Consider the following 22576-nt stretch of genomic DNA (forward strand, 5'->3'; position numbering starts at 1 on the left):
CGGATCTCCAACGGATGCCCTGGGGATGAGGTGTTCCGAGGCAGAGGATGGGGCGTTCTTCCTCCAGGCTTCGATTGAAGGGCTTCCTGATGAAGGGATTTTGCCCGAAACGTCAATTTTCCTGCTCCTCGGATGCTGCCTGACCTGCTGTGCTTTTCTTGCACCAATTTGATTTAAACTCTGGTTTCCAGCATCTGCAGTCCTCATTTTTGCCTAAGTGCGCAGACCTGCCAAATTACTGCATCTTCACATTTCTAAAATTGTTCCTTTTTCCATTTCTATATGTGCTGAGTCTCTGGAAGGTTCTCATGAACAGATTGCATCTTTTTCTCTTTGATGGCCTTGCCAGAGAACTGACAAGACAGGTATGTCACCCCACTGTTGGATAGCAAGCAGAAGCAAAGACAATTTTCTTTGCTCAGTCTTTTTCTGTGTAGATGAACAGAACCTGAATTGGTGTTCAGAGGGAAGAGAATTTCCTTTGGCAGGCTGCAAAAAGTGCTTAGTGTGCCAGTCCTCCGGGTAATACCTAGAGCCAACTTTCTGACCTCCAATGTAAGCAGAAATATGCCTCGCCGAGCACCTACCCTCTGAACAATCATTGTCCCATCTCCATAGGTGTTGCTGGGTGTATCAGCCGCTGAAGACTCCTCTTCATCATGCACCACCATTGTGTTTATGCTGTCTGTGTCACCATCTTTGTTACGGGTTGGTCTAAAGAATGAAGCCAAAAATTTGAAAACATTTCAGAAGCAATACAATTTCCTTTCAGCATCAATATTTCTGTGACTACTTTAGGACTTGGACTTCATCTACAGTGAAGGGGATGTCATTATTAGAAAGTCATGGCTGTCATTTTTCAAGGCAAATCATATTACAAACATCTATCCTGTATTTCTTCTTTTATTCTTTATTCATGCATGGAATGTGGGTGACACTGCTAACAACAGCATTTGTTGCTCATTCCTAATTATTGCTGAATTGAAGGGCTTTGTCGATCATTTTTGAGATTAGTTAGGAGTCAATCACATTGCTGTGGGTCTGCTGTCAAACACAAATTGTTTTCTCTGGAGTGGCGGGGGGAGTGGGGGGTGAGGGGAGACTTCACAAAAATGCATAACATTATGACATTCACAAATAAGGTTGACGGTCAGAATCTATTTCTTAGAGGTGAAATGTCTTATACTAAAGGACATGCATTTAAGGTGAGAGGGGAAAGGTCAAAGGAAATGAGGGACAAGATTTTTTTCTACCCCCACACAGAGGGTGGTAGAAATCTGGAATGCACTGCCGAGGGTGGTGGTGCAGCCAGATAAGACAGGGGCATGTAAGGGACTTTTCAATAATGACTATGCAGGGAATGGAGGGATATGGACTAAGGACAGGCAGAAGAGCTTACTTCAATTTGGCATCATGATCAACACAATACCTTGGAAAAGGGCTCATTCATGTGCTATACTGTTCTATGTTCCCTGACTCCAGGTAAACAGACAGCAGATTTCTTTCCCTCAAGGAGCCATTAATGAGCCAGGTAAGTTTTTATGCCAATTGCTGATTGCTTCAGTAAGCATCCATGAAACTAGATTTCACTCCAATTTACTTTTTAATTGATTAGTTGAAACCATTTATTAACTTCAAAGCATAGCATCTGCCATGGGTGATATTTGAACCCAGGTGCCAAGGCATTGTGGGTTACTGGTTGAGTGACATTACCATGGTGTCACCATTGCCCTGCTGTACACTGATAAACTGTATACAGAACAACCTCGGTTATCTGAACATTAATTATCTGAACAAGATCTCAAAGGCCCGTAAAAACATTATCCAAACAATCAGCTATCCGAACAATATACTTCCCCTCTGTGTCATTCGGATAATCAAGGTTGTTCAGTATGTGGAAGCTGGGAGGCTACTGTGCTCCCACAGCTCAATACTCTTGACTATGCTAGCAGATGTAGAATAGCCATTTAACTGAAGCACTAGACAGGACAAAACACACAAACCTCTGGGAAGACACAGTAAGAAATCTGGAATAGGTAATGATAACCTGAAGGCTACTTATTGAATTCACATCCATAGAACACAGAACATTACAGGCCCTTCGGCCCTCGATGTTGCACCAACCTGTGGAACCAATCTGAAGCCTATCTAACCGATACTATTCTATTTTCACCCATATGCCTATCCAATGACCATTTAAATGCCCTTAAAGTTGGCGAGTCTATTACTGTTGCAGGCAGTGCGTTCCACTCTCCTCCTACTCTGAGTAAAGAAATTACTTCTGACATCTATCCTCTCTCTTTCACCCCTCAATTTAAAGCTACATTCCCCTCGTGCTATCCATCACCATTTGAGGAAAAAGGCTCTCACGATCCACCTGATCAAACCCTCTGATTATCTTGTATGCCTCAATTAAGTCACCTCTCAACCTTCTTCTCGAAAGAAAACAGCTTCACGTCCCTCATCCTTCCCTCCGTACCAGGCAACATCCGATTAAATCTACTCTATACCTTATCAAAAGCTTCAACATCCTTATAATGCAGTGACCAGAATATTGTACACAATATTCCAAGTGCAGCTGCACCAGAGTTTTGTACAGATGCAACATGACCTCACAGCTCTGAAACTCAACCCTTCTACCAATAAAAGCTAACACACCATATGCCTTCTTAACAACCCAATCAACCTGGGTGGCAACTTTCAGGGATCTATGTACATGGACAGAGAGACATCTCTGCTCATCTACACTACCAAGAATCTTACCATTAAGCCAGTACTCTTTATTCCTGTTGCTCCTTCGAATGTGAATCACCTCACATTTTTCCACATTAAACTCCACTTGCCACCTCTCAGCCAAGCTCTGCAGCTTATCTATGTTCCTCTATAACCTGCAACTTTCTTCAGCACTATCCACAACTCCACTTAGTGTCTTCTGACATTTACCAACCCATCCTCCTACACTTTCATCTAGGTCATTTATAAAAATGACAAACATCAGTGACCCCAAAACAGATCCTTGTGGTACCCTACTAGTAACTGAACTCCAGGATGAACATTTTCCATCAACCATATAGCTCCGTATTTTGTGAAGTAGCCTACCATGGGGAACTGCCTGACTGAAATAAATGAATCTAAAGCGCTCTTTCCTCCTGCAGTACACGACTGACTAGGCATCCTTCTTTTGTTTCAGGTTAGCCTTTACTGGTGTCTTATTAGCAGTAGCTGGCTTTCTCACTCAGAAGTGACAATAGGTAGAAGCAGACAGTCATGATGCGGCTAACAAGAAGAACAACTTGCATGATTGCATCTTGCCATTTACTTTAAAACATTAGCTTGTTACTGGTCAGTGCTGCCATACTGTCAAAGGAACAGCTTTCCTCATGCTGCCATAATGAGAGCCCTGGTCTCTTTTTACCGATGAACGAGTTGTTCCTAAAGTGATGAGGCATGGGATTGAGGCGATTTAGTGGTTTAGATCAGAAATTGACTAACTGTAAAAAGACAGAGGGTGGTGGCTGATGGCAAATGTTCATCCTGGAGTTCAGTTATTAGCGGTGTACTGCAAGGATCTGTTTTGGGGCCATTGCTGTTCGTTATTTTTATAAATGACCTGGATGGGGGCATAGAAGGATAGATTAGTAAATTTGCAGATGACACTAAGGTCAGCGGAGTTGTGGGCAGTGTTGAAGGATGTTGCAGGTTACACAGGGACATAGATAAAATGCAGAGCTGGGCTGAGAGATGGCAAATAGAGTTTAATGCAGAAAAGTGTGAGCTGATTCACTTTTGGAAGGTGCAACAGGAGTATGGGCTAATGGTTTCACAGCTTGGCCAAAGAGCCTGTACTGCACCATAATGTTCTATGAGGCAGCTGAGCTGCCCAGCAGTTAGGTCCAGAGCACAGGCAGTACTCACCCTGATCTGGAGCCATCAGAGCTAGACAGATTCTCATCTTGATGCTCGTTGTCACCTTCTTCCTCCTCGTCATCACTGCTGCCAGAGTCCTCACTGGAAGACGAGTAGTCCATCACTTTAACTGGTGGTTTTGGCAGCTCGTCTGACCGGATCTCTTTCCCCAGGTTCAGCATGTCCTTTAGAAACACATTAAACCCTCTCAATCTGGCAAAAAAATCCAGGTAAAACACAAGGTCTTTACAACAACCAGCCAGCCTACTTGTTCGGCTAACCTTCTAGAGTTCCACACATCTGACAATACAGGCTTTTTGCTCTGATCATAGCAAGCTCACAAAGAATTACATAACTTCAAAACATTTGTCAACAGACAAGTGAACCTTAACACAGAAATTATGCGTTCTCTATCGTGATCCCTTCATGAAACCAAGAAGAAATATTCCATGCTGATATGAAAGTTGACTTGTTACATGGGAAGATCACTCATCTGATTGCTTCTTTCATTCCACCCAGCAGCTACATATAGCTATTCCAATGTGAACACTATCAGCAGTTACAAGCGCACTATAAGATTCTTTTGCAACATTAAACTTGCTGTTAAGCCCAGAAATACATGTCTCTAACGCTCTCTCTGGTTTTGTTCAGAGCATTAATTATTCTACTTGCAAGAAAGAACTTGCTTATATCCGTGACCCTGCATACCCTCATCCAATTTTACAATAAGATTTTGATATCCTCAGTCAATGCTTTCCATCTTATCAAGTTTGTACACCGTAAAAGTCATCTCTCTCTGACCAAAAGGCCCAGATTTAACTTGTGCTTTGAGATAAATAACTGGGGAAAGACTGCCGGTCTTTGGGTTAAAATCAGGGGAGTACAAATACTTGGAAAGCTTTTAGTTTCCATAGCGTCTCAGTTCAGACCTTTGACATGGTCAGCCATGAGGCTTTCCTCTGCGATATCCTCAGTGCTCAGAAAATTCCTTTGTACCACAAAGATCAGAAGTGGACATGATATTCCTGTCATAGTGTAACCAGAGCACTGTACTGTTCAACTCCTTTCTTGACCAGACACTAACATTTTGGTTTCTGGGATCAACAATGACTTTTGATTGGCTGCAGCAAAGAAGCAGCCACAATAACCAAGACTCCCAGGTTTCTTTCACCATCACCCTGAGCTGCTTTGACCCCATCAATGCTGTTAGTATTGGTAAGTGTACGCATGTGAACAAGGAGAGAACTTTCTATCAAGTTATAAACCTGAACGTCAAACCAAAGCAAATACAATCCAATATATCCAACAAATGTCAGATGTAAAAGCAAGCTTACAGTAAAATATAGATTGACACTAACCTCACCTATTGCCCTCTTATAGCTCTGAGGAGTGGCAAAGTTTAGAAGACAAAAAGGAAGAAGGCACGAAGTTATTTAAAAATAAATTGACATCACACATCATTAAACTAATTCAAATTCAATATTGCAGCCAGAACACGCTCAAAGTCATACCTATAAGACAAAATGAATGACAGCAGAGTTTCAGAAGAGAACAGAAAATCAGGTTTAGAGTGACAGGATACACAGAGTGGGTAAAATTGCAACGTGGTCCAATTGCTTACATTTGACTGGAGGAGGATTTGCACTCTTCACACAACCTTGAGTATCTTTGTAGGAAAAGCAGATTGGATGCAGTGACTTAACTATGTGACAGAGCATATCGAAGATTGGTCAGGTACTGGGAGTGCAACTTGCTTCTCCACAGGGCTGGAGGAAGATAGAACTGGTAGATGAATCTGGGGCAGGAGGTACAACTCCAAATGTCAGCTTTCCGTGAAGCAATTAATCTGTGACGACCTGACTGAGGGCTGGCAAATAGATATTTCTTGCAAGGAGATCTCAAGTTGCAAAGGGCAGGAGTTTTGTGTTCATTTACAGAAAGGCTGTAGGTACACTGACTAGGTTTACATTTATTGCCCATCCCTAATTGGCCTGAATTACCACCTTGAACCACTGTAGTTCTTAGGGTGTAGAAATAACATTGTAGTAGTTCTAAGTCAGGAAGGTATGTGACCGAGAAAGGAACTTGCAATGGTGCTGTTCCCAAGCATTTGCTACCCTTGATCTTCTAGGTGTTTTGGCCTGCAATAATATTTCACACACTCTTACACTATTTAGTGGTGTCAGCTTCCCTCCCCTGGCTAAGATGAGAAGTAACTGAGTCACACAAACCAGGAAGGCCCTAAGTGAAAGCCAGCTGAAATAACTACAGGCATGATGAACCTGTTGTGTATGCATCAGTTGTTCATAATTAGAAAAACAGGCGGACACTACTCAACCTGTCAAGCCTGTGCTATCATTCAATTGTACCTGGCTGACTTGTACTTGAACTCCATCGATCCATCTTGGTTCTGTCATACTCAATAAATCTGACCAAAGTAAGATTCATCAACTTCAATTCTGAATCCTTCAACTGCCCACCAGCTTTTTAGTGGGGCAAGAGATTGCCACATCCATGTGAAGAACTGTTCCCAACTTTAACTTCAAGGTTTTGCTTGCCTATTCTGTACTTTCCCGAACATTTCTCTGTACTTAATCTTTTAATCATTGTAAAATATCTTGATTTGATCGCTTTTCTCAAGTTGAAGACAAGTCATCTACTGTTTTTGATAAAGGTGTGTGTTATCTCGTGACTCTGCTAATCGAGGGACATGGTGAGTAACTTACACATATGTTTCAAAAGGAGGGGCAATAAAACATACTTCTCAAGCAAGGGGAGCAGCTTGGGCATTCAATCTGAAGACTACGCAAACAAAGACAGTAGCAAGAGTCGGTCATTAAGGTTGCTCAAAGAGTGCAGCTCAATTTAAGTCAATCAACTCAGTGGTAAGCTTATGGTTGATTACACTGACTGCAAGTAGACTTACTTTGCTTTTCACAGACAGTTCACTGCATCATTACATTTGCAACAATGCATGTTACTTAACAATCAATAAGGAGGTATTTCAAAAAGAATACTTGGCAAGTTCCTTTAGGGGGCTCTGCTATCACAGTGGGGAGGCACACAGGGCAGTTCCTAATTGTTTCACTTCATTTACAATCCAAGACACTTGAAGGGTGAGGAACCCATGTCAGGAAACAGAATACACTCCTGAATTGTTCAAGCTTCAGTGGACAATGTAATCTGGGCTACACTTACAGCAATCTTCCTTCTCTGGCTAAAAAAAAACACAATGCGCTTTACAAAACTGTGATGATTTTACTCCTCCAATTTCCTGGACCACCAGTCTGATTCAGATTGCTGACTCAGCGACAATTCATGCCGAGTTGCATTGCGTTGGTTCTGACCGCTCGACAGAATGGCGGATATTCCCCTCACTTAAGACTCCATCAGTGACATATGTCACTCCAGCAGCATTCACTGTAGCATTTGCCAAATCTACAAATGTTTGAAATGCGCTCAACCAAAGGCTGTAGTAGGAATAAACCTGAGATCACAGGTTGAAGGGGCATTGATTGCTGCGCAATGCATAAGGAGGGCAACGGGTGCCTGTACGTTTAGATGCTAGCCTACTTGCTAGGAAAATGAGACAAATAGCTACAATTAATTATTTCAAGATGTACTGGCTGCTGCCACATTGGGAAACTTAGCCATTCATCTTTACACAGCAAGATCCCACAACACAGATCAATAACTAATGCCTCTCTTTTGATGACACTGGTTGAGGGAGGAACACTGGAACAGGGGAGATCGGTTTTGTCATGGTCGTAGGAGAGGGCAAGACCATACTTGGAGGATTATACCCCTGGTGATGTGGCACACCATAAGGACTGCTCAGTAGTATTTGCTTAATTAATATGCTCAACTTCAACCTTCTGCCAAAAGTAGCTGTAATGGTGACTGAGCCATTCTAATGTATTTTTAAAAAGTCTGAGTAAAACTAAATTTACAAACTCTCTCTCAGCACAGCAACAAGTTATTCAGTCCAACTAATCCATGGGGGAGGTGATGTTTCATACGAACCACCTTCCAGTCTCTAAAAAGGTATATTAAATTTTACATGCTACCTGTAAACGGTGCTTTAATATCGAATTGGGAGAATGTTCGGTAGATCCCACTTTACAATGTTACAGCTTACAAATTCAGGTGACTAATTTGTTTTTCAAAAAAAGCTGTAATGGTAAGTTAAAGAACGAAGCAAAACAAAAATCCCAGCACTTAAGACAAAGGGGGAAAATAAAAATGAAGTCATTTTTCATTTAAGCAGAACATCAAATGGACCACTTCTGCTTGGTTTCCACAGAAGCACACATCCTTCTTTGTAAATTTGAGAACTGTCAGCGAAGAGTTTTCTGCATTGTAACAAAGTTTAAGGCTATCCCGAGGGCTTCCTCTCATAAGCAACAAAGTAGGATTTCTCCAAGAGGGAGGAATTGTTTCATGTTCTGACAGCATGAATGAGAGGCTAACCTCCTAGAATTCCCAACGTTGGTAAAAAGCCAGAACATGGATGAACCGTAACTAAGCTCAGTCACTTTAGCATAGAGAGGACTGTTTTACAATTCCACAAAGTGACTGACCCACAATTTCAACCTCCTATATTATTAGTCAGTGTTCACACTTACTGCAGGTCTGCCGGGTCGTGAGGTAGTACGTATCTCCTCTGGCTTTCTGCGGTTTGTATCCTGAGAGAGGACTGGCGATCCTTCAGGCTTGGAGGAAGCTGATGATGTGTGGGTGTGGGGGTGGAAAGAAGGGAAAAAGAAAGTAGCAAGTTAAGCCAAGAGCACAAGTCAAGTTAAGGTCACCAATGTTTCGAATCTAAAGAAATAACCTCGAATCGAGCAGCTCTCTAGGTTTTAAGCATCCCTGACAATGTCAACTCTCAAATCAACCCATATTGTTAAACATACTGGGGTCAAAAACATACAAATAATACAATGTCTGCATTGAAGATTACCTTTCATATCTTCTATGTGCCAAAGTCACTTAGTTCGGTTCAAAGTACAATTAGTATCACAATGTAGAAACATGATGTTCAGCCCAATTGAACAATGCTGTTAGTGCTTCATACGAGCGTTCTCCCTCTTGACTTCCCTCTCAAATTAACTTTCTTCTTCTTTCTCCACCATCTACTTATATAGCTTTCTTTTAAGCACTTTTTCCCCTCAACCATTTATTGTGACAGTAAAGTCTTACCATTCATTAAATAAAGACAGCTCTCCCAATTCCTTGCTGGATTTATTCCTTGTAACCTACAATTACTCTAGACATACAGGAAGAGCAGGAAAGGCTCACCAGACCGATTCCTGGGATGATTCACTGGCATTTAGAAGAACAAGAGTGGATCTCATTGAAACATATACAATTCTGATGTTCTCTCTGACTTTTGTTGGGGGGGTGGGGGGAGGTTTTGGTTTCAGAGCAAGAGATCATCATGGTTTCAGGATACAGGCTCAGCTATTTTGGACTGAGATGAGGGGAAATTCCTTGGCTCAACCAATGGTCAACAGTTTTGGTTGCTGTTTTAACAACAATTCAAATGTAACCATTCAGCTTAAATTATGCCCCAGGATACTAAAACCCAATTGAACTTGAATTTATTCTTTTGCCAAACTGAACCACCGAGACGATCCGATGCCTGGTGATGGGGGTAGGTGATATAAAATGTGGACATTTTGAAAACTGATCAGAGCAACTGCTGTAAAGAAAGTTAAAAATCTCACAACACCAGGTTATGGTCCAACAGGTTTAATTGGAAGCAGACTAGCTTTCGGAGCGACGCTCCTTCATCACCTGAAGGAGTGTCGCTCCGAAAGCTAGTGTGCTTCCAATTAAACCTATTGGACTATAACCTGGTGTTGTGTGATTTTTAACTTTGTACATCCCAGTCCAACATCGGCATCTCCAAATCATGGCTGTAAAGAAAGGAAGTGCAATGCTAATTGCCCATCTAACATCTTGCTCTCCAATAGATTAGGGAAGCATTCTCAGTCAACGGTATGAAACATCCTTGCAGTAAAAAGACAGACAACGACCCAGGGAAATCAGTAGCCAGAAGAAGAGAGACACAGAAAACAACTGTGTGGCCTTGAAATTAAGTTGATGTAATTTTATTAAGTGTCTTCTTGGAACAGCATATTTTTACAGTTGGAGGCAGATTGTCGATAGTTAAGGGAAGGGGGCTTTCGAATTGCGAATAGTTGTTTAATTTATACTTTTTGAGTTAAAAATAAATTGATGTTATTTTCTTCAAATAGTGGGATTTGGGAGTTCTCTGTCAGTCACTCATTCTAACAAATTATTAGGCAAGGTGAGTTTTTCTGGGTGTTTGGTATAATTAACAGAAGGTTCACCTCAATGCCGTAATACCTGTGAATGATGGAGCAGGCTTAATTGGCTGAATGGCCTACTGCTGCTTTTTATGTAGACATCAGCCAAGGAGTTGACCGTTGCAGCCTTGAAAAATCCCTCCAAGAACAATGAAGGTGGATTTACATGCCAAGTATAAGAATGAACTTGGCAAAGAAACAGTTGGTTTTTGTGCAGAAGTTAGCTTTTCCCTAACTACCATCAGTTGAGGAAGAGTCACCAGACCCACAATGTTAACTCTGATCTCTCGTCACAGGTGCTGCCAGACGTTTTCCAGCAATTCCTCTTTTGTAATTAAAGGGTGTCGTCTTATACACAGCAATAGTTGACTCTTAATCAAGGATGAGTAATAAATGCTGGCCTAGCCAGTGATGATGTTATCTGTGACTGAATGAATTTACAAAAAAATTGGGTTACCCTTATGCTGTGATCTATGGTATGATCCCTCATTTTGATATTTTGCACAAGTAAAAATATTTTCTCTGCATCTACCCAAAATCTACAACTAGAACAAAGCTCGATAAGCAGACCACACTGTCTAGGAAAAGCCGCTTCAGGGCAATCTGAATGCAAGTTGGGATGAGTCAAAGGTGGAGGCTAATAGTTAGGATCCTGCATATTGATCATTATTTTCCGTCTTGTGCAGTGCTCAGTGTTCCCTGCCCGTCAACAATTATCTGCAATTCTCCAGACTCAATCCATTTTCAGCAGTGCCTTGGAGCACTGCCAGGGTATACCTCGATGTATTTTGACCAGAGTCTAGAAATGTTTAGATGATTTTACACAATTACAGCTATTGGTAAAAGATCGAATATTTGAGAGCTTTTCACTTTGTGCAAGACTTTGAGGTGACCTAAGAATAGTGCCAACTTGATGTGACGACTTAAGAGCCAGATTCCAATTTAGAGGCACTTAAAGACTCTACAGTATATCGAATATGCAATGGTGCAAATCTGCAGGCAAAAAACCAAATAATAACCAGCTTAAAATTTTGCTCCTAACTAGAGACTAGATTACCGACAATATGGAAACAGGCCCTTCGGCCCAACAAGTCCACACTGACCCTCCGAAGACCCATTCCCCTACCCTATATTTACCCCTGACTAATGCACCTCACTTACACATCCCTGAACACTATGGGCAATTTAGCATGGCCAATTCACCGAACTTGCACATCTTTGACAGTGGGAGGAAACTGGAGCACCTGGAGGAAACCCACACAGACACTGGGAGAATATGCAAACTCCACACAGACAGTGGCCCACGGTTGGGATCGAATCTGGGTCTCTGGCGCTGTGAGGCAGCAGTGCTAACCACTGAGCCACCGTGCTGCTCCCAAATCTATGCTTCGGTTTTCTAAACAGTACTTCAAATCAACCTACTTACTTGTAATTCTGTTGCGTTCCATGGAACCAGTCCCAAATATCCGATGGGGGCCAATCAATGGGAGACTCTCTGCCCTTTCCCATCCTGGCTCAATCCTGCGTAGATCTGGATTGCTGGAAGTGAAATAGGACATCCAAGTTAGGAGGCCATTTGAGTGACACAATGTCCCAGAGCTGCATAACTGGCTCAAGGTTTCACTTTAGTAAATGATTAAACGGTGCACAAAACAGCCATTCAGGAAACACATAATACAGAAATGGCAGTTTGCAACTGTACCATTAGGCTTGAAGTTTTGGGTGCGTCCCTGACAAGAACTTAAAATCCAATCAACCAGCAAATAAAAACAGAGACAAATGCATAACACTTTTCCCAACCTCATTGAACCCCAATATTCTTCACAGTCCGGTTATCAGGTACAACTGAAGTGCCACCACAAACGTGACGGGAAAAAAACTCAACCAAATTACACACAAAGGCCCCATAAATAGCAATGAATTAACATCCAGGTCACATTTGTTATAAAAACACAGTGGGATCAGTTATAAATGGGGAGCTGAAGGAGCGAAAGGAAAGTTCAGGGTCAAAAAAAAACTAGGAGCAACAGTAAGTTGGGCATTCAGGCCTCTGTTCCATAAAAATAATATCTGTTTGGTTCCAAATTCCCTATTACCATTCATCCCCAATTGATTTTTTTTTTTAAAAACTCCCCTGCCTAACAAAATTCAATAACTCCCACATCCTCCACCTTCTGATGCAGAGTTCCAAACTCTCAAATCTCAAAAAAAATTCATATCTCTGACCTAAAGGGTCAACCCTTAATTTTAAAACATTGTGCCTTACCTCTGGACATATACACAGGACTAACAGCCTTTCCACATCCAACTTGTCAGGACCATCTTACATTTCAATCAAATCCCTCCCTAGCTCTTCTAAATCCTAGTCAACAAGCCCAAGTGTCAAATTTTTACTCATTAGACCTGTTCATTCCAAGTATCAATCTAGTAAACCTTCTCTGAACTCCCTCAAACTCACTGCTTATGCGAGGAGACTAAAGCTGTCTACAGTATCTGAGATGATATCGTATCAATGCTCTGCATAACTGGACCATAGCATTCATAAGTTTAGAGTCAATTTCTCTCATAATAAAGAACAGCATCTCATTAGCATTCTTGATTCCATGCTGTAGGTCATACTGACCTTATGACAGTTATACAGGAGAACACGCGGATCCCTCTGCACCTTGGAATTCTGCAGTTGCTCACTTTTTAAATAATATTATTTTTCCTGCCAAAATGAACAACCTCCTATTTTCCCATAATCAATGTAATGTGGCATTATCAGATCAACCGCGATCTTACTGACTGGCAGAGCAGACTCAATGGGACAAGTGGGCTACTCCTGCACCCAGTTGTACGTTCGTATAACATTGACCAAAGCATTGCTCTCCTTTGAAACATTGGTCAGAAAATTTTACTGAAAAACAAACAATGCTCACGAACAGGTGGCAAGATCACTTATTCTAAACAACATGTGACACATCCACTTCTTTATCAGTAAAATAAAGGAAGACTTGATTGATTCTCACTACCTGTAAAATAGCCAGAGAAGAGCCTAGAGGTGAAGGGGATAGGACAGAGCATAGAGCAGCTAGGTAACACCACCCTCAAACTGTTTCCACTCTGGAATCTGCTCCAGGACATGTTGAAGAAACTATGAACTGACAAAGGACGACACTCACAATGCAAGAATACAGGAATGAGAAAGCTGAGCCAAATCTGAGCAGAAACAGATTTCTGACACTGTGTTTGGGCAAACCAGCTCCCATCTTTATTCTTTGAAGGCTGACAGCATTGTGGGTCATGTCAGCATTCATTGTTCCTCCCAAATTGCCGTTGAGAATGTTTTAGTGAGCCATGTTGACCATGACAATCCATGGCATTCAAACACATCTGCTGCCCTAATTTTTCTAGGGGGTAGAGACACAGGTTCAGTAGGTGCTGTTCAAGGAGTCTTGGTGAATTGCTGAAGCACATCTTGTATAAGATGCACAATGCTGCTACTGCATGTCAGTGATGGAGGGAATGAATGCTAACGTGCTGGATGGGGTGATCAAACAGGTGGGACTGTGAAGTTACCACTGGTGGGAGAAATTACAGAATTTGGACATAATTCTCCAACAGAAAAATTGTGCAAGTGAGCTAAGGTCGGGGTAAGAGGAATATCTCAGACAAGATGGCTCGAGTGCAACTTAGGCAAAGTCAATGAGGTGACACTAAGAGTGATTTGGGTAACGCACAAAGGGTTCTAGCCACTATTGTAGCTATTGGATCATGGTGAGTGAACAACTGGAATTCTAATCGTATCAAATAAAGCTTCCACATTTTACTCTTAAAAGTGGCATTTTACAATTCATTCACTTCTTCATGAAGACCATAAATCAGTGGTCTTGAGCGACACATTAGTTTCATGGCTTGCTGCATATTTCAATAGACAATAGGTGCAGGAGGAGGCCATTCAGTCCTTCGAGCCTGCACCACCATTCAATATGATCATGGCTGATCATCCTTAATCAGTATCCTGTTCCTGCCTTATCTCCATAACGCTTGATTCCACTATCCTTGAGAGCTCTATCCAACTCTTTCTTAAATGAATCCAGAGACTGGGCCTCCACTGCCCTCTGGGGCACAGCATTCCACACAGCCACCACTCTCTGGGTGAAGAAGTTTCTCCTCATCTCTGTCCTAAATGGTCTACCCCGTATTTTTAAGCTGTGTCCTCTGGTTCGGCACTCACCCATCAGCGGAAACATGTTTCCTGCTTCCAGAGTGTCTAATCCTTTAATAATCTTATATGTCTCAATCAGATACCCCCTCAGTCTTCTAAACTCAAGAATATACAAGCCCAGTCACTCCAGTCTTTCAGCATAAGGTAGTCCCGCCATTCCAGGAATTGACCTCTTGAACCTACGCTGCACTCCCTCAATAGCCAGAATGTCTTTCCTCAAAATTGGAGACCAGAACTGCACACAGTACTCCAGGTGTGGTCTCACCAGGGCCCTGTACAGCTGCAGAAGAACCTCTTTGCTTCTATACTCAATCCCGCTTGTTATGAAGGCCAGCATGCTATTAGCTTTCTTCACAACCTGCATGCTTACCTTCATTGACTGGTGTACAAGAAAACCCAGATCTCTTTGTACTGCCCCTTTACCTAAATTGATGCCATTTAGGTAGTAATCTGCCTTCCTGTTCTTGCCACCAAAGTGGATAACCATACATTTATCCTTATTAAACTGCATCTGACCACTCACCTAACCTGTCCAGGTCACGCTGTAATCTCTTAACATCCTCCTCACATTTCACCCTGCCACCCAGCTTAGGATCATCAGCAAATTTGCTAATGTTATTACTAATACCATCTTCTATATCATTAACATATATTGTAAAAAACCTGCGTCCCCAGCACTGATCCCTGTGGTACCCCACCGGTCACTGCCTGCCATTCCGAAATGGAGCTGTTTATCACTACTCTTTGCTTCCTATCAGTCAAACAACTTTCAATCCAAGTTACTATCTTGCCCCCAATACCATGCGCCCTAATTTTACTCACTAACCTCCTATGTTCAGGTACACTACATCTACTGGATCTCCCTCATCCATCTTCAGAGTTACCTCCTCAAAAAATTCCAGAAGATTAGTCAAGCATAAACCCATGCTGACTCTGACCTATCTTGTTACTACTATCCAGACGTGTCGTAATTTCATCCTTTATAATAGACTCCAGCATCTTTCCTACCACTGAGGTCAGACTAACTGGTCTATAATTTCCTGCTTTTTCTCTCCCACCTTTCTTAAAAAGTGGTACAACATTAGCCACTCTCCAATCCTCAGGAACTGATCCCGAATCTATCGAACTCTGAAAAATAATCACCAACGCATCCACAATTTCTTGAGCCACCTCCTTCAGTACCCTGGGATGTAGACCATCAGGCCCCAGGAAATTATCAACCTTCAGACCTAACAGTCTCTCCAACACCAATTCCTGGCAAATATAAATTCCCTTAAGTTCAGGTCCTTCAGCCACTGTTACCTCAGGGAGATTGCTGGTGCCTTCCCCAGTGAACACAGATCTGAAGTACCAATTCAATTCTTCTGCCATTTCTTTGTTCGCTGTAATATATTCCCTTGTTTCCGTCTTCAAGGGCCCAATTTTAGTCTTAACCATTTTTTTGCCTTTCACATACCTAAAAAGCTTTTACTATCCTCCTTTATATTTTTGGCCAGTTTACCTTCATACCTCATTTTTTCTCTGCGTATTTCCTTCTTAGTAATCCTCTGTTGTTCTTTAAAAGTTTCCCAATCCTCCATTTTCCCACTTATCTTTGCTACGTTATACTTTTCTCTTTTAACTTTATACGTTCCTCAACTTCCCTCTTTCTTCCTTTTTGGAATGAACTGATCCTGCATCTTCTGCATTATACACAGAAATATCTGCCATTGTTCCTCCACTGTCATCCCTGCTAAGGTATTGCACCATTGAACTTTGGCCAGCTCCTCCCTCATAGCTCCATTGTTCCCTTTATTCAACAGAAATATTGTCATTCCGATCGTACCCTCTCCCTCTCAAATTGCAGATTGAAGCTTATTGTATCTTCTCTGTTTCACTTACGCTTGATTTATCACTAGGGTGTCTGTCCGTTAAACCTGGAGGAATTGAAGAGAAGAAGGAGACAAGAGAGCGTTAAATGGTTTTTATTACCTTGCACGCGGTGCCTGTCCTGGTCGATTTATCAGTGCACTACTGCTGTTCAGAGCTGTAGCTATGGAGGTCGTTCTTTGAGGAACCTTCAGCCAAAAAGAAATAATCTGTTCATGTTTAATTTCAATAGCAAATTTACTCTGAACAAAATATGGAGTTAGGCTGCAAGACTTCATTTTCAAGTCATGTTTCATGTATCAATCCCCTATTGGAATGCCACTATGACCTGGCATTTGTGGTGAATACTGCTGTATTTAAAAAATAAGCACTGTGATTAGATTAGATTACTTACAGTGTGGAAACAGGACATTCGGCCCAACAAGTCCACACCAACCCACTGAAGCGTAACCCACCCAGACCCATTCCCCTACATTTACCCCTTCACCTAACACTACGGGCAATTTAGCATGGCCAATTCACCTAACCTGCACATTTTTGGATTGTGGGAGGAAACAGGAGCACCCGGAGGAAACCCACGCAGACACGGGGAGAACATGCAAACTCCACACAGTCGCCTGAGGCAGGAATTGAGCCCGGGTCTCTGGCACGGTGACTTGAACTTCAGGTACGGACTGTCTGCTATTTGTTCATTTAGAGGTTATATCACACAGGTGAAAATTATTTTAGTTTTATTAACAGTGGCCAATTAATAATGTGCACAGGACACACGGAATTGAGAGATTTGTGAGATAACCTGTGTAACAGCCCATCTGTTACTGAAGTTAATCTGCAAGATAATTTCAACTACCTTCTGTTAATAATTGGAATTGCAATTAACACCTTTGTGGACAGTGTTAAAACGTTCCACTTAAATACACTCTCTCATCTTACAGAAAGAATTCAAGAGTAGTTGCTGTACAATGAGCAACTCGGGAACACAGTCACTACCAGTGCCGATATAATGGACAATTGTTTTGATGCAAGTGATTTTTTTTTATTTATTCATGAGGTGTGGGCATCACTGGCTGAACCAGCACTTATTGCCCATCCCTAATTGCCCAGGGGGCAGTTCACAGTCAATCCCATTGCTGTGGATGTGGAGTCACATGCAGGCTAGACCAGGTAAAGATTGCAGTTTCCTTCCCTAAAGGACATTAGTGAATCTGATTAATATTGAATTCAAATGCCATGATTTGATGGGATTTCAACCTGATCCCCAGAATATCACTAGGGTCTCTGGATTAATAATCTACCAATACCACCACTAGGTCATTGACATTTTGCAAGGTCACCATGAAACCGTTGCTAATTGTCAGGAAAACCTATCAGGTTCACCAATGCCCTTTAGGGAAGGCAACTGCCATCTTTACCTGGTCTCGCCTGCTTGTGACTCCAGATCCACAGCAATAGGGTTGACTTTTTACATCAGGGAAAAAGTAATGAGTTAAGAGTTAACCATTTTCTTTTGGTTGTGATGGATAAGATTAGAATATTGGTCCATGGGACTCAATGAAATTCCCCCACCTAAGTAACTTCCTCCAAAACTCCTCTGTGCTGAAAGCTGGGTTTCTCTCACTTTGGTTCTTTTATTCACCCCTTATGTTCCTTGACATCAAACTACTTACCTTTAGCGGAGGTCCTAAGCTCCAGACGTCCCTGTTAAAACTCTCCTCCAAGATGCTCTTTAAAATCTACTTGTTTGAGCAAGATGGATACTTGTCACTTGCCTAACTAAAATATATCATGGCGTTTCGTCTCCAACAATGCTGCCAAGTAGCAGTAAAGGGTTTCCCTACAGTTGAAGCATGACATAAATGCAAGCTGCTGTGACCTCAAAGTTTGTCTACACAAGCTGTTCACAAGTTTTATGACAAAGGTGATTCAAGAATCAAATCAGTGCCTTTAAAATTTCTTAATAAAAATGTGGCACTTCTTAACACTGCAACTCTCCTATACCGAAGTGCTTGACAACATTTCTAATTCAGGTGTTGGATTAACACCAACTCACAACCTTCAGACTCAACGGTGAACATACTAAGCCACTTTAAGGCTTTATTATCTATTGGCACCATTTAAAAGTGGCTCAGTCACAAGCAAGTCTGAGGCATGCAACAGATGCTTCAACCCAGGGCAAGACACTGGGATCAGTCTCCATTCTGAGATGGCTATGTGGATCATTAGTGTAAACAGCCTTGGATGCAAACAAGCACAAATGCTTTTATTCTATAATGGGGCAGGGATATCACTGGGGACCAACACCCCTGACTTTTCTCTAACTGAATGGTTTTCTAGTCCATTTCAGAGGGCAATTGAGAGTCAGCTGTATTGCTGTGTGCCCAGAGTCTCTTGTAGGCCAGAACGTGGAACATAGAACATAGAACAATCCAGCACAGAACAGGCCCTTCGGCCCACGATGTTGTGCCGAACATCTATCCTAGATTAAGCACCCATCCATGTACCTATCCAATTGCCGCTTAAAGGTCGCCAATGATTCTGACTCTACCACTCCCACGGGCAGCGCATTCCATGCCCCCACCACTCTCTGGGTAAAGAACCCACCCCTGACATCTCCCCTATACCTTCCACCCTTCACCTTAAATTTATGTCCCCTTGTAACACACTGTTGTACCTGGGGAAAAAGTTTCTGACTGTCTACTCTATCTATTCCTCTGATCATCTTATAAACCTCTATCAAGTCACCCCTCATCCTTCGCCGTTCCAACGAGAAAAGGCCGAGAACTCTCAGCCTATCCTCGTATGACCTATTCTCCATTCCAGACAACATCCTGGTAAATCTTCTCTGCACACTCTCCAAAGCTTCCACATCTTTCCTAAAGTGAGGTGACCAGAACTGCACACAGTACTCCAAATGTGGCCTTACCAAGGTCCTGTACAGCTGCAACATCACTTCACGACTCTTGAATTCAATCCCTCTGCTAATGAACGCTAATACACCATAGGCCTTCTTACAAGCTCTATCCACCTGAGTGGCAACTTTCAAAGATCTATGAACATAGACCCCAAGATCCCTCTGTTCCTCCACCTGACTAAGAACCCTACCGTTAACCCTGTATTCCGCATTCTTATTTGTTCTTCCAAAATGGACAACCTCACACTTGGCAGGGTTGAACTCCATCTGCCACTCCTCAGCCCAGCTCTGCATCAGCCGACAACAGCCCTCCTCACTGTCCACAACTCCACCAATCTTCGTATCATCTGCAAATTTACTGACCCACCCTTCGACTCCCTCATCCAAGTCATTAATAAAAATTACAAACAGCAGAGGACCCAGAACTGATCACTGCGGAACTCCACTTGTAACTGGGCTCCAGGCTGAATATTTACCATCTACCACCACTCTCTGACTTCGACCGGTTAGCCAGTTTTCTATCCAATTGGCCAAATTTCCCTCTATCCCATGCCTCCTGACTTTCTGCATAAGCCTACCATGGGGAACCTTATCAAATGCCTTACTAAAATCCATGTACACTATATCCACTGCTCTGCCCTCATCCACATGCTTGGTCACCTCCTCAAAGAATTCAATAAGACTTGTAAGGCAAGACCTACCCTTCACAAATCCGTGCTGGCTGTCCCTAATCAAGCAGTGTCTTTCCAGATACTCATAAATCCTATCCCTCAGTACCCTTTCCATTACTTTGCCTACCACAGAAGTAAGGCTACCTGGCCGGTAATTCCCGGGGTTATCCCTATTCCCTTTTTTGAACAGGGGCACAACATTCGCTACTCTCCAGTCCCCTGGTACCACCCACGTTGACAGTGAAGATGAAAAGATCATTGCCAACGGTACTGCAATTTCCTCTCTTGCTTCCCACATAATCCTAGGATATATCCCATCAGGCCCGGGGGACTTGTCTATCCTCAAGTTGTTCAAAATGTCCAACACATCTTCCTTCCTAACAAGTATCTCTTCTAGCTTACCAGTCCATTTCACACTCTCCTCTTCAACAATACGGTCCCTCTCGTTCGTAAATACTGAAGAAAAGTACTTGTTCAAGACCTCTCCTATCTCTTCCGACTCAATACACAATCTCCCACTACTGTCCTTGATCGGACCTACCCTCGTTCTCGTCATTCTCATGTTTCTCACATACGCATAAAATGCCTTGGGATTATCCTTGATCCTATCCGCCAAGGATTTTTCATGCCCTCTCTTAGCTCTCCTAATCCCTTTCTTCAGGTCCCTTCAGGTTATCCTGTATCCCTCCACTGCCCTGTCTGAACCCTGTTTCCTCAACCTTATGTAAGCCTCCTTCTTCCTCTTTACTAGACATTCAACCTCCCTCGTCAACCAAGGCTCCCTCACACGACCATTTCTTTCCTGCCTGATAGGTACATACATATCAAGGACACGTCGTATCTGCTCCTTGAAAAAGTTCCACATTTCCACCACATCCTTCCCTGACAGCCTATGCTCCCAACTTATGCTCCTCAAATCCTGTCTTACAGCATCGTAATTTCCCTTCCCCCAATTGTAAAATCTACCCTGTTGTGCGCACCTATCTCTCTCCATAACCAAGGTGACAGTCACAGAATTGTGGTCACCAGCACCAAAATGTTCACCTACTAACAAGTCCATCACTTGTCCCGGTTCATTACCGAGTACCAAATTCAATATGGCCTCCCCTCTGGTTGGACAATCTACATACTGAGTTAGAAAAGCTTCCTGGACACACTGCACAAACACCGCCCCATCCAATCTACTTGATCTAAAGAGCTTCCAATCAATATTTGGGAAGTTGAAGTCGCCCATGACTACGACCCTGTGGCTTCTGCACCTTTCCAAAATCTGTTTCCCAATCTGTTTCTCCACATCTCTGCTGCTATTGGGGGGGCTATAGTAAACACCCAACAAGGTGACTGCTCCTTTCCTATTTCTGACTTCAGCCCATACTACCTCCAAAGGCAGATCCCCCTCAAACTTCCTTTCTGCAGCCGTTATACCATTCCTAATTAGCAATGCCACCCCCCCCCCTCCTTTTTTACCACCCTCCCTAATCTTACTGAAACATCTGTAACCAGGAACCTCCAACAACCATTCCTGTCCCTCATCTATCCACGTTTCCGTGATGGCCACAACATCGTAGTCCCAGGTACCGATCCACGCCTTAAGTTCACCCACTTTATTTCTGATACTCCTTGCGTTGAAGTATACGCACTTGAGCCCATCTCTGTGTCTGCAAGTATTCCCTGTCAGTGCTACCTTCTCCACAGCCTCCCTACATTCTTGGACATCCTGACAAACAGCTAGCTTACTTGCTGGACTACAAGTCCGGATCCCATCCCCCTGCCAAATTAGTTTAAACCCCCCTGAAGAGTGCTAGCAAACCTACCCCCCAGGATATTGGTGCCCTTTTGGTTCAGGTGCAACCCGTCCTGTTTGTACAGGTCCCACCTTCCCCAGAATGCAGTCCAATTGTCCAAATACCTGAAGCCCTCCCTCCTACACCATCCTTGCAGCCACGTGTTCAACTGCACTCTCTCCCTATTCCTTGCCTCACTGTCACGTGGCACCGGCAACATCCCAGAGATGACAACTCTGTCTGTCCTAGCTTTTAGCTTCCAGCCTAACTCCCTGAGCTCTTGAATGACCTCCCCACCCCTCTTCCTACCTATGTCGTTGGTGCCAATGTGTACCACGACTTCTGGCTACACACCCTCCCCCTTAAGGATTCTGAAGACACGGTCCGAGACGTCTCGGACCCTGGCACCCGGGAGGCAACAAACCATCCGAGAGTCTCGCCCATGTCCACAGAACCGCCTGTCCGTCCCTCTAACTAGAGAGTCTCCTATAACTAGCGCTCTCCTCCTCTCCCCCTTTCCCTTCGGAGTCTCAGAGCCAGACCTCACGCCACAGACCCGGTCACTGCAGCTTACACCTGCAAGGCTGTTCCCCCCCAACAGTTTCCAAAGTTGTATACTTATTGTTTAGGGGAACGACCACAGGGGAACCCTGCACTGCCTGCTTCTTCCCCTTCCCACCTCTAACTGTTACCCAGCTACCTCTGTTCTCTGGCGTAACTATATCCCTGTAGCTTCTATCAATCACCCTCTCAGCCTCTCGAATGATCCTCAGTTCATCCAACTCCAGTTCCAGTTCCCTAACTCGTTCGGTGAGGAGCAGGATCTGACTGCATTTCCCGCAGACGAAGTCGGCAGGAGTATCGGTGGTCACCCCTACCTCAAACATCCTGCA

General features: G+C 43.1%; 1 protein-coding gene across 2 annotated transcripts in view; it reads right to left on the reverse strand.

Annotated features, from left to right (window-relative positions):
• The window catches only part of LOC132835150 (misshapen-like kinase 1), a 289538-nt gene that overhangs the window by 40966 nt on the left and 225996 nt on the right, over positions 1–22576 (reverse strand). For both annotated transcript variants that reach the window (XM_060854484.1, XM_060854483.1), the window contains exons 17-21: positions 16420–16505; positions 11665–11777; positions 8532–8629; positions 3916–4091; positions 588–714 (exon numbers count right to left, since the gene is read on the reverse strand). In XM_060854484.1, the coding sequence (XP_060710467.1) occupies positions 588–714; positions 3916–4091; positions 8532–8629; positions 11665–11777; positions 16420–16505 (600 nt within the window). The remainder of the gene's footprint in view (positions 1–587; positions 715–3915; positions 4092–8531; positions 8630–11664; positions 11778–16419; positions 16506–22576) is intronic.

Source organism: Hemiscyllium ocellatum, chromosome 44 (genome assembly GCF_020745735.1).
Source record: "Hemiscyllium ocellatum isolate sHemOce1 chromosome 44, sHemOce1.pat.X.cur, whole genome shotgun sequence".
Lineage (NCBI taxonomy): Eukaryota > Metazoa > Chordata > Chondrichthyes > Orectolobiformes > Hemiscylliidae > Hemiscyllium > Hemiscyllium ocellatum.